General features: G+C 39.4%; 1 protein-coding gene across 7 annotated transcripts; it reads right to left on the bottom strand.

Moving 5' to 3' along the window:
• Positions 1–137: 137 nt before the first annotated feature.
• On the bottom strand, positions 138–7,663 carry LOC103716590 (Duplicated homeodomain-like superfamily protein). Of its 7 annotated transcripts, none has more exons than XM_008804647.5 (4): positions 7,151–7,663; positions 6,966–7,047; positions 6,234–6,860; positions 138–992 (listed from the first exon to the last, which is right to left on the bottom strand). In XM_008804647.5, exons 3-4 carry the CDS (start codon positions 6,605–6,607, stop codon positions 497–499), a joined length of 870 nt encoding a protein of 289 aa, XP_008802869.1. In that variant the 5' UTR covers positions 6,608–6,860; positions 6,966–7,047; positions 7,151–7,663; the 3' UTR covers positions 138–496. The 7 variants fall into 7 exon arrangements, with proteins under 7 accessions (XP_008802869.1, XP_008802884.1, XP_008802917.1 ...); XM_008804662.5 differs by having other exon boundaries at positions 6,234–6,857; positions 7,151–7,590; XM_008804695.5 differs by having other exon boundaries at positions 6,969–7,047; positions 7,151–7,588.
• Positions 7,664–12,234: the final 4,571 nt, after the last annotated feature.

Consider the following 12,234-nt stretch of genomic DNA (forward strand, 5'->3'; position numbering starts at 1 on the left):
CGTTTAAATAATTCATAGAGCTAAAGGTAGAACACATACCATCTTAATGTAAAAAAAGATACAATAAACAGACACAAAGGATTATAACGCAACGAGGAAGAGTCAACTTGAGATGGAAAGAATTCAAAACACATTAATTAATGCCATGGGCTTCAGAATCCTGCATTTATTAGTTAACGTCATAGCCTTTAGAGTTCTGCATTTATACTCTTACACAAGTAGGAAGAATTAATACATCACACCATAACAGGACTCTCATGACCTAAGAGCTGCTCTCGTCTCATGTAACAACCACAACTACTACTTAATGCATGTGAACAGATCTTAACTACCGTTGCTATGGCTTATTTAGACATGATGCAGCAAGTTGACAGAATTCGACTATAGATTGAAACAGCCAGCTTATTCCACATCGAGGAAGAGGAGACAATAACAACACAGTAGGATCAACTCTCCCTTCTTTGTACACTAGGAGATCCTTTTGCTGCCGCTTATCTCATCGGTGAGATGTAGGAGGCATTGGGTAGGTCACTGGAGCCATGTTCATTGGCGCACCAGGGACTACAGCACCAGCTACTGGGGCTCCCACTCCATAGGCCATATGGGGTGCAGCAGGAACAGGCATATTAACAGGCGTGCCTACTGCAGAAACAAGGGGACCAACTGGCTGTCCTATTGTGGTTCCATATACACCAACTCCAGGAGGACCGCCTGATGGCTGAGAGGATTGCTTAGCAGATTTTCCTGAAGTTGTCGCTCCCCCATTTATTTGCCCAGTGATTGGCCCTTGTGGAGCTGATATCTCTGCATTAGTAACACTGGTGATATCATGGATGCTTGATCGTCTCCTGTCTTTGTTCATTGAGTTCAAACGAATAAAATATTTCTGTGCATGGCTTGCCACCTGCGTAGGTGTCCTTGATATTACAAAGTTTCGAGAAATGCTCCTCCAGTCACCTTTGCCATACTTATCAAGTCCAAGAAGAAACAATCTGTGGAATCAAAGATCAGGTGATAGATTCAAATAAGAGCAACTACATTCTCAGTACTGGAACCTAGCAATTATAGAATATCGAATAAAAAATATAGTGAAAACAGCAACATGATTTGATGCATATGATATAAGAAGTTATTAAATTAAAAAAGTGAAAAACATGTTCTAGATGAACATGATAAACATTTGAAAATATTCAGGTATGGAATATTACTGTGCAATATATATGCATTTCCTATTAAGCAGTCGATGTTTTCATATTAAGTATTGCTGCCATAACAGCTTTCAATGAACAAATCTAGCATCATGAGCACAACAAAATTAAGAACAAGAACAAAATTTTATGTAATCAAAGGGTATCTACTGTCCATACTTTGTGTTTGTGAATTGTGTAGCACCCAATGTGACCATTGATGTCACAACAAAGCCATCCATGAGAACATTGACTGCTTAATAAACAGGCACCACAGAGAAAGATCTAAACATGTAAAATGGATATGAATCAAATAGTAGATTCTCCTATATATAAATATTTATACACATGTAAAATGAAAAACCTAAATTATTCACATCCTAATATGTCCTGTCTATTTACCAAATCTGCAAATCTCCCTAGAAAAGTATTATCTGAATGATTCATATAGAACTAAATAAGGGAATCAAGTAAAGAAATATTTATTCATTCTAGTCACTGTGTGATGTAAAGATCTGGAAAACCAACTAAAAGAAGTTGCATTAGGCTTGTTTCCAATACATGTCTATTATCAAAGTAACAGTTATTCAGTTTGGAAGGCAATGAAAAGAAGATATTAAATAAGCAAAAGGATGCATCCAATAATTCATATAAACCGTCACATTTTGTAGTTTCATTAATGGTTCAGCTCTGGTGGGGTGGCTTTGACATTTGAAGTTTTCCAACTAAGTTGCCAAATAACAAAATTGGTTATCCTCCAAGAGTCTAATCCACAATAAATTTCTAAAAGAAGGAAAAGATAGCTTGTAATAAAATTATGTGCAAAATCGGTTAACTGGATGATACCATACTTTTAATACTCAGGCTCATCATAATACTTGCATTGGCATTTTATTGTTTAAAAAGAAATCTTTCATTTCAAAAATCCTCAGGTGATGATTTTAGTTCATCTACAAGTATTAACTAATAGAACAGAATCTATAGCGACATCAGAGCATCTAGCATTATTTATTTCTGAGACACTATGTTACTGATAAATAGGTGATGATTTTGGGCTCACATGGAGGGCCATAGGCAAGTGTTACACAATAAAAAAGCAAGCCCAGAAATAGTCACAAGAAATTATACAAGTTTTTTACCCATGCTCAAGATAACATCTAACATGTCACATCGTCCTACAAGATTTCTAGTCATCTATATTTTGATAACACTATATTTTAAATAATATTATAACTAGTATAAAAAACTGAAAGGCTCAAAAAGAAAAAAATGTAGCTCATATAACTCTTAAAACACATGAACAGAAACACTAAAATAATGGTTTCATCCTTTGTCCATTCCGTTCTTTCTATTTAATTACAGTTTCTTTTACTGATTCGCATTAGCATCAACAGACTGACAGGATCAAGACTAAGATGAATTGGTATGGAAGTGAAATCCACATCATTATCATCATTGTATGGTTAGGGCTCGAAACAGGCTGGGCTAGGCCACGCCCCTACCCAAGCCCAGCCTAAAATTTTAAGTCGAGCTTCGGACTGGTTTTAGGCCTGAAACTTTTAAAAAATCCAGGCCCAAGCCCAAGCTCGGGCCTAACCAGAAATCCAATTAGGCCGACCCAATTTAGTCAAAGCCTCTCCCAACTTCTGGGCCCACAGCATCCACTACCACACCCACCTCATCAAGGTTTTGATCTCATTGAATCCTACCAATCTGAGCCCTCCTGACTCACATCGGCATTGGTGCCGCTCAAGAATAACCACCAATGCCAATTGGCCCTCCTGATCTCCCTGCCAAGATCTTCGATTGGGAGTGGGATCTCATCTATTACGCCAAGGTCCTCTGGATGCACAAAAAGATATGGATCACTGCCGGCAACATCATCCTCGCCGGCCTCTGCAATTGCTAGGATGACAAGGCCGATGTCATCCTCAAGTACATGCCCAATGCCTATGGTGAGCTCCTCGAGAGCACCTGCCTCGACAAGGGTATCAGTGGAGGTCTCGATGAGGAGGATGAGGGTGCCAGTGATGACTACATCGAGTTTGAGGATGATGACATTGACAAGATCTAAGAGAGCTCAGGGGATGCTTTGCCTCCATGTCACACCTCTCACACGATCACAGTTGAAGCCTAGAACCCCTCACGCAATCCGGGCTCGAGTTTGAGCTTAGTTTCGAGCCTTGTGTGGGCTCAAGCTAGGCTAGGGATATACCCAAGCTCGGCCCGAAAAATATATGGGCTTTATATTTAAGCCCAAATTTGACCCAAATTCTCTTAGGCCTACCCCATAGCCCGACCCGAAGTCGGCTCCCTTTGATGGGCCTCGAGCAACCCGATCCCATTTCCAGCCCTACATATGGATTACACCTTTAGCTTAAATGAGTTCCTTCTTTGTGAGTTAAAATGCAAGTATCCACCTCATAGCATGCACACACACTTCACCAAATACAACCCTCAATATATTGAAAAATTAACTGATTCTTTCCGGCTTGCAACTGACCTATTAAGCTTCCGCACCATATGACCAACTAGTGAGTGACCTTTGCCTATGTCAGCCCATACTCTACCAGATAACAGCCCTGTGTCCAGCTCTAAATTGTTTCCAATACAACTGAAATACACAAGTTGTCCTGAAATTTAATGAATTAGATATTGTTGTCATGAGCTTCTACAAGTTAAATGGTTGTCGCCATGGTGATTGAAACAAAGAAGCTGCTATCTAGGTTTTTCAAAGCCAGCAACCTCTCCAGGCTTTCACATATTACTGGCTAGTTTTGTAGCTTTTCAAAATGAGCAGCTTAGTTACAAAGGCTCCTAGCACTAATTGGCCATCTGAGCATTTATAGAAAGTACATGAGTAATCAGACTGACATCTAACCTGTTCTTCTCCTTCTTTAACTATGAATGGAATAGCAGTAATATTACCTTGAAAATCATGTGAAACGATATCACTTATGGGATATTGACAAGATTTAACATTGGCAACTGGTTAACTTATCTGGTTATATATTCCGATTTTAAATAATTATGGACCGACCACTCTCACTATGAGAGATCGATGTTGGTGTAATAAGAATATTAGATCGGATAAAATAAAACAAATTTAATATATGAATACATTCAAGTCTTAAAATTGTGGATAGTGAACGAATTCCATGCAGTTCAAGCCAAAGAGGAACTTTCAATTTTAACTTTTATGGAACAGAAAAGAAAAAAATGTATTAACATTAAGGGGCACATTTATTTACAATTAGTAGTCAACCACCTATCTTTTAGATCATGATGTCCTTAATACTCATTTTGAAACCTTCCCTTTTGTTCGTGATTGGAGGAAGGGGAGGAGGGTGGGGGTGCATGGGGGAATATGGGCTCTTGACCATTAACTTTGTATATTCACATGATATTAAGTCAAGCCAGCATTTCTAACTGGCACGTGATCCATCACTTCTAGTGACTAAAGAGAAAAATAAGAGATTGAGGAAAAGGTTGGTCACTTACGAGTCACTCCCAAAGTAAATAAACTTGCTCAAAAAAAAAAAAAATATATATATATATAAATCAAGAAGAAATGTTAACCACATGCTGAGCGAAAAATGATTTTCAACTGCTCTGTTCAGATGGCAGGAAACAAGCCTATGAGGCAAGCCGCTCCTTTGGGGAGGCAATAGAGCCTTGTTCAAGATGTAGAGAAAGTTGGGAAGAAGGAAACAAAGAAATGGGTGCAATCCAACTTCCACATAAAGGCAATAAGGAAATAGGAGACCCAAAAAGGATAGAGCTTGGGAAACTCCTACAAATAACTAGACTGCTTGTGATGTTGAATGAAGGTATCTAAGAGTACTGTAAAAAGGAGGCATGAGAACAGATAGGAGAAGAGCGAAAGAATATACTATTTTGGCCATTGGCACTGGTTGAATTGTTGAAAAATGTTGGCAAGATGGTGCAACAACAGTGAAACTGATCAATTCAGAGAGTGGTGTATTGGTTTACTATGAATGACAACATTAGGTTGCACTGTATCTAGAAGACTGCCATGGTAGTAGGAGATAACTAGAACTAGCACGACTTTCGTTTGCTATCAACTATCATGAAGCAGGGAAATATGGAACAAGAAACAGAAAAATTACAGTGCCAATTTCTCTTAGAACTGCGTTACAGTTACTGTATGTAATATTAAACAACAGGTAATAAATTCTAATACACCATAGGGGTCAGAACAAGGAAGAAAGAAAGAAAAGTGAAAACAAAAGATTCATCACTCCTGTTTTATACTCATCAATCAAAACACTTAATGGCACGCATGTTCTTAGTTGCTAAGTCAAAATAGGTTATAATGGCCATCTCCTGTTGGTTCATAGTTCCAGAACACCCTAGGATGGTGCCATACAGTAGTACCATGCTATTACAGGAAAAATGGAAAAGCATTTTTAATGCTTAGTTGTTTATAAGTCATGTTTTTTTTAATAACAAAAACTTCTTGAAAGTGCACTAGCCAACTCCTTTAGTCTCAACAGATTAGATCTGACACAGATGAAGGCTGATGTTTGCCTTCAATTGTTAAAGGAGAACCAGTAGGCCTACCAGATAATATCAGGAAACGCATAGTCCAAAAGCCAGCAGAACATGTTAGCATCATTTTATCAGGGCATGAAATGATGTCCCTAAACTGCTAAATTGTTGAAAGCAGCAACATTGAATGGATGCAGCATCAGAAGTAGATAGATTAGAAGTCATTTTAGAACGTAAAGTCATCCACAGTGAATTAACCATAACAGTAACCTCAAAAATAAAGTTCAATTTGACAAGAAAATTTGCTGAGTCATCAAGAACTTCATATATTAAACATCTGTCAATGTACGGATCCACATGGCAAACACCAACTTTTCTTGACAGCCAAATCTTGACTAGTTAAAGATGCCCAACTATGATTTTTTTCCCTCAATAAAGAAATGCAAAAGTAAAAATCAGTAAAAACAGTAACATAAATAGCATCTTTTGAGCTAATACCTGTGAAATCTGAGAAAGCTTAAAATATGAGTTTACCTGTGTTCATCCTCAGTCCATGCTATTCCTTTACGACGCTCTTGATCAGACCTTGATGCCTTACCACTATGACTAGAATCACCATGTGAGTGTCCGCCCTTTTTTCCGCTGCTGCCTTCATTGGCCTGGTCACCACCATCTGAGGAAGAGGGGTAGCAAGGTACAGGAACTCGTCCAGATTCGATGGCATTGACGTCTTCCACTAAAAGCTCATAGTGGTGCTTGATATCCTCAAGAGTTTTTCCAGGCACATCAGCCGCAATTTTCTCCCACCGATCACTGCAATCCTCAGGATGAGTCACCAGAGCATTCTCAAATGCCTTTTCCTGCTCCCGGCTCCACGAGGAGCTGCTGTTTGCCTCTTCCATCACCATCTTCCCCTATTCAAGCTATCTAGCATATAATTTGTGGAAAAGGAGAGATTGAAACAGCTGAAAGGAGGGGCTAACCAAGGTCCCTAAAACCAGAACCTCTCCAAATTCATCAACACATACACACAAGGTGAGAGCTTTTCTTTTCTCTAATTTCCCCTCTCCAAATTCATATGACTGCTAGACCCTCGCAGAATTCTCTGACAGCTCTTGGGAATTGGATCTGGATTACTTCTTCCAATGACAACAACACCTGCTGGCAAATTGATAGCTTGAAATTTAAGCAAAGGAGTTAAAATATAACACCTCAGGCAGGAAAAAGGATAGTAGATGTGTCAGAAGCGGGGCGAGGAAGGGTTACCACCACTGCCACAAGGAGCCAAGAGACAGTTGCACAGGGAGAAGAACAGAAGCTCGCCAGTCCACAACAAAAATAGGGCTTTCTGGAAAATGCAAAGAAGACCGTGAATCGAGGCCACAATTGCCAACCCTAGTGATAGAGGATGAATCAAGATTCAGCAAGATCAAGGGAAAATATCCCGTTACCTGAAACAAAGGTAGCAAGTGGGAAATTAGGGTTTCGATTGCGAGATGGAAAGAGACCAGAGCAACCAGACAAAGAACCAGTTGAAGACAGCAGAAGGATTTAAATCCCGCAACCCAAATCCCTTGATAAGTTCACAGTGTCTGGTCCACGGATATGAATCGTTCGAGCCCAAAAAAATCCTAGCCTTTTCTATTGACATCTAACCTTGCAGTAAAAACTAAGAATTTTCACTTCTATTTTTACACTGAAGTCAAAACTCAAAACCCATCACCAACAAAAACCTCTTTTTCTCCACCGACTGATGTCAAAAGAAACAATCTTTTCCTCTAAACACAATTTGATTCAATCGGAATGATCCCTAATACTCCAATCATTCAAATCCAATTCCACAAAACTTCTCGCTAGTTCAGCTTGTTTCCACCGAACTGCCGAAACCCACCAAACAAAAGAATCCAAGTTGCCCTTTAGCGACCGATTGGGACGCAAAAACCAATTTTTCTCCTACCAAAAAGTAGACAAAACTCCACCCGGCGCTCCTCCCACCAAGTAATAGTCAAGCAACGATTCCAGCCACTTCTTTATATCGTTTCAATTGGATAAAGACCATCCACATCAGTAAAAGCCCGACCCCAATTTTCTTGTCTTCTATCCAGTTTTCGCCCGCAGTAAGAGCACACATCCAGATGCCTTCACCTCCACCCAAACACCCATTCATCCAATGCTATCATAACTTTTAAATCTTTTAACCTTTACCACAGTAAAAGGAAGGGGAAAACAAGAACGCTACAAGACTAGCCAGAGATAAAGGTATGATTTTCCGGAGAAAAAAAAAGAGATTTTTAAGTGAAAAGATGATATTTTGAAGTAAAAAAAGATCGAGATTTTTACCTTGGGGAGCAAGAGCTGTGCGTATGAATCCAAGAATTACGCAAACCCTGGGAACCGCTTAAGCCGGAACCCTCTCCGGTCCCCGCATGGACTGGGGAGGGCCTGTCAACCAATCACGACCGTCCGTGCTTGGCACGACGGCCGTGATTAGCAGAGCCCGCGGTCCAGTCATTCACAGCTGTCATGCCAGAAACGGATAGCCGTCTTGCCAAAAACGGATTAGCTAAAAAACGGATCGCCGTGATTGCGCCGCCAGTCCTCCCCATTCCAAGCCAAAAAAACCTCCGCTTGCTTAAACCCTGCAACGGAATTGAAGCTTTTGAGTCGATGGTTTTTGAACCGGACCCGGTCCAGCCTCCATAGGAAAACCGGATCGGTATGCAAACAAAATGAAACTAGTGGCGGCTAATTTTGATCAGAGGACACTTTTGAGTCACGTCCGAGCACGCACGCTTTGGCCAGCGTATGTATCCACGTGGCGTGAGAGGGTGTGGGGTTGGGTGCAATGCAAGTACATGCAATGAGAAAGGTTGGAGATCAACCGCCAATCATTACAAGAGACAAGGCCTGAGTGATTCAATTCATGACTGGCTCATGAGCCTGATGACTTTGAACAGTGATCTTGACCTGCTGAATGGCCGCATTCATATCGAATCTAGGCGCAATTATTTTTGATTTATATTAGCAGTATTTAAGAAAGAATATTATTAGAGAGGGTGAGCGACATCCATGATCAGCTAAGGGTCTTCTGGGTATTGATTCTATTTTTCTTAAAAATAAAATTATGAAAATTCAGACAAAAAAAATATGTTTGATATTATTATTTTATTATGTTATTTTTTATAAAAAATAAAAATAAAAAATTCTTGCTTTCAATATTTTTAAAATTATGAAACTTGTGTTTTTTTATTACTATCGCTAGCATTGCCTCTACCACAATCATCGCTACCGGTATTGCCAACATCATCACCGCCTTCATCGAATCACCAGCACGTCCACCACTGCCGTCACTGCCATTATTATCTTTGAGGATCCACGTGGGTGCATATTTAGTCTATATCTGTTATGTGCTAGGAGATCTTAGGTACTTATACAGAATTAAGAAATATAAATAATACTTTCAACTGATATTTTTGGATGAGGTCCTCGGTTGTTACAAAATAATATCAGAGCGGATCTAATCTATGGCCCATATAGACTAGAGAACATATTAGTGCAGGCCCTTATAGGCTGACCATGGTATAAATGATCGAATTTATTGTATTTATAATTGGATTTGACTGAATTTGGATGAATTAAAAGTATTTTATGATTGGATTTGATTGAATTTGAATCTTTTAACCCAATGAAGATATAGAGGCTTAAATGGGAGATTACATGAGTATCTATGTAGATGCGTGTTTGGTCTCATATAAATTATGCACTCGAAGAACTTTTGGATACTTATATAGGAACAAGAAATTTGAATAACACATTCTAATTAACTACATTCGGCGAAATCCTGAATATTACAGTATCACTACTAGCGTGGCATCCACCACACCATTGCCACCTTGCAACATCTGCTTCTACTATTATTGCCTCTATGGCCATCACCATGTTTGCCTTTAAAATAATCAACTACACTAAACATCTTTTTTTTAAAAAACAAGATTAAAAAGAGGGGAAAAAAAAAAGAAAATGACACCAAATGACATCTGCAACCCATATTTTTGCTAGTTAACAAAGCCGGCCAGCCAACCTTGCCAAGTTGTAGGCAAGAAGCATTGATCTAATAATACATTCATGATTAACAAGTCTTATCTTCTTCTAATTATTAGTCAAGCTAAAGCTTGCCTATAATGCCAATTACTTATGCTATCTTATGTCATAACCAAGAAGTTTCATTCCAATTATTTGGGATTAGCTTTTTATTAAGGTTCCTAAAATTATAATCCGGTACAAAGTCACCTAGAAGTCATCACAATTATATATTTCACCATGATCTCGTGTTCTCTCCGTTCACGTGAATTTTGTGGGAAGCTGTTGCGGCGAAAACAAGAGTCAGTGGAGCCCCAAGGTGGTAGCACAGTTGGAACGAGACTTTACTTCCTTCCACCAGCGCAGTCCAGATTCGAAACGCACGGGCGTCGATTAAATATTGGGGACCGTATGCTTCCTACCTGGATACGCTCGGTGAAAACGCTATTTAGTCCAGCTGACACTGAGATGGCGCTGGAATGACGTACTCACATGTGAGGTGACCCACGAGTCGGAAAGGGTATGAGCAAAAATTTCTACCCGCATCGAACATTTTTTAATGGAAGGGGGGCTCAGTGGGAGCTGCTACGCAGATGAAGTTTCCCCTCCCTCTCCCCTCTCCTTTTGTCCTAGCAAAAAAAAAAAAAAAGAGTCAGGGGAACAAGCGGCCGAGGGAATCGCCGGGGACCAGAATCCCTACAAATGCCATGCACCGAGGACTAGAGAGAGAGTTGGTGGAAGATCAAAAGGCAAAGTATTATTGGGATCAGAGAGTGAGGTTTAACCATTTGTAAGCACATGAGAGTGCACCATAAGTCCATAACATGTTAACGTCGGTCATTTCCCTGCAGCCTGCAAGCAGGACACCATGATGTTCTCTACAAACAAACTTCGCTACCGGCCAATTGTGCCCATGCCTTCGGTCCATCACTCCTCCTACATCTCAGAAAGAGACAATTGGAGAGGGTCTGATTCGTTTGGAACGATCCGTAACAAAAAGTTAACGCGTGCAAGCGACGCAGTCATCTCCTGCAACCAAGCCCTTGAAGGATTGAGTCTGACATGATTAGTATTATGTAGATTATCACATTTTTTAAGTTCTCTGGTTTAGAGGTTGGATCTAGTTCTATGGCGCCCACCATTCTTTCTCTAGTCATGGTGACTGTAATGACTGATGACTGACTCTCTGATCGAGGGCTTTTTATTCCAACCTTTTAAGCCTTACTCATGCAGAAAAAATCCAAAATTTCGGACAGGTATCAACAACAAAGAGTAATGGTTGGTTTGGACCATGACAATACTAATTTAAATAAGAGCTTTGATTGTTAAATGGTACTCATTAGGCAGCCAGACAACCCTTGTAATTATGCTATAATAGAGTCTAACATGACTTCCTGATAACTAGTAGCCTCACAATCAAAGATTTTGTTCCTCCTAGTCAAACAACACACACTTCAAGTCTCTTTAAAGTCAAAACTAAAGACCCAACAATGCACTGAAGAGCTTGCTTAGTTCTCTATTTCTTAAATAAGCTAGAATTCTTAGGTTTCTAGCTCCTGCCCGAGCCATATAAATCCCATTCTTGGTTAAAGAAATAACATTTCAGCGAACTCATAGAAACAGAGCACATGTTGACACGGTTGCTAGAATGCTAGTGTAATACTCCAAACTTTATAGCATTCAATTGCCTTGTAGTTTTTTTTTTTTGTTTCATTGAATCTTTGGCTTCTTGTACATAGTTGTGTTTTTAGAAACAATCTAATTATAACGGTCACTTGCCATTATAGAAAACCATTATGACACATATAAATATCTTGTTGATATCTCTAAAATTCATGTATGTGAGAAATCATTATATGCTACCAAGGCAATCAGTCACATAACTATATTGAAGCTGACAAAATGGAGCATCAGAGGGATTCAACTCAGTATATCAGTATAAGAATCTTTAGAATAGGATTTCAACTCAGTATGTTTGGAGGTTGCTTACGTATTTTAACCCTATGTGGTGGTTCAGAATGTGAGGAATGGGTTTTTGAGGCATCTGAGGCAGTCTGAAACCTCTTCTTGGGTGAGTGACATTGCTGCCATCTAATGATGGAAATCCTTGGTTCTTTGGCATTAAGAACTACCTCCAAGGTCAACGCTTCCTAAAATATGCAGTCACAAGGAACAAAGAAGCCAGAAGAGAAATGTGAATTGGGGCTTGTCCTAGTTGTCACAACTTTTTGCTTAGAAATTAGAATTCTAAATTTGATTTTCAAATAGTGCATGCTTAAAAATATGCACTCTTAACTAATTACTAGCATGGATTGGTCTCCTCTCTTTTTCTTTCCTAAAAAGATTACATGTAACCTACTTAAAACTGCATGATATTAACACTGCTGATTTTAACCTAAAGTGCCAATAAAATAATGCAAATTTGAACCTACCAGCCAGAAAATAAATCCCCAAA

This window comes from Phoenix dactylifera, chromosome 16 (assembly GCF_051530095.1).
Source record: "Phoenix dactylifera cultivar Ajwa chromosome 16, Ajwa_hap1_PhDact_Kaust_v1.1, whole genome shotgun sequence".
NCBI classification, from domain to species: domain Eukaryota; kingdom Viridiplantae; phylum Streptophyta; class Magnoliopsida; order Arecales; family Arecaceae; genus Phoenix; species Phoenix dactylifera.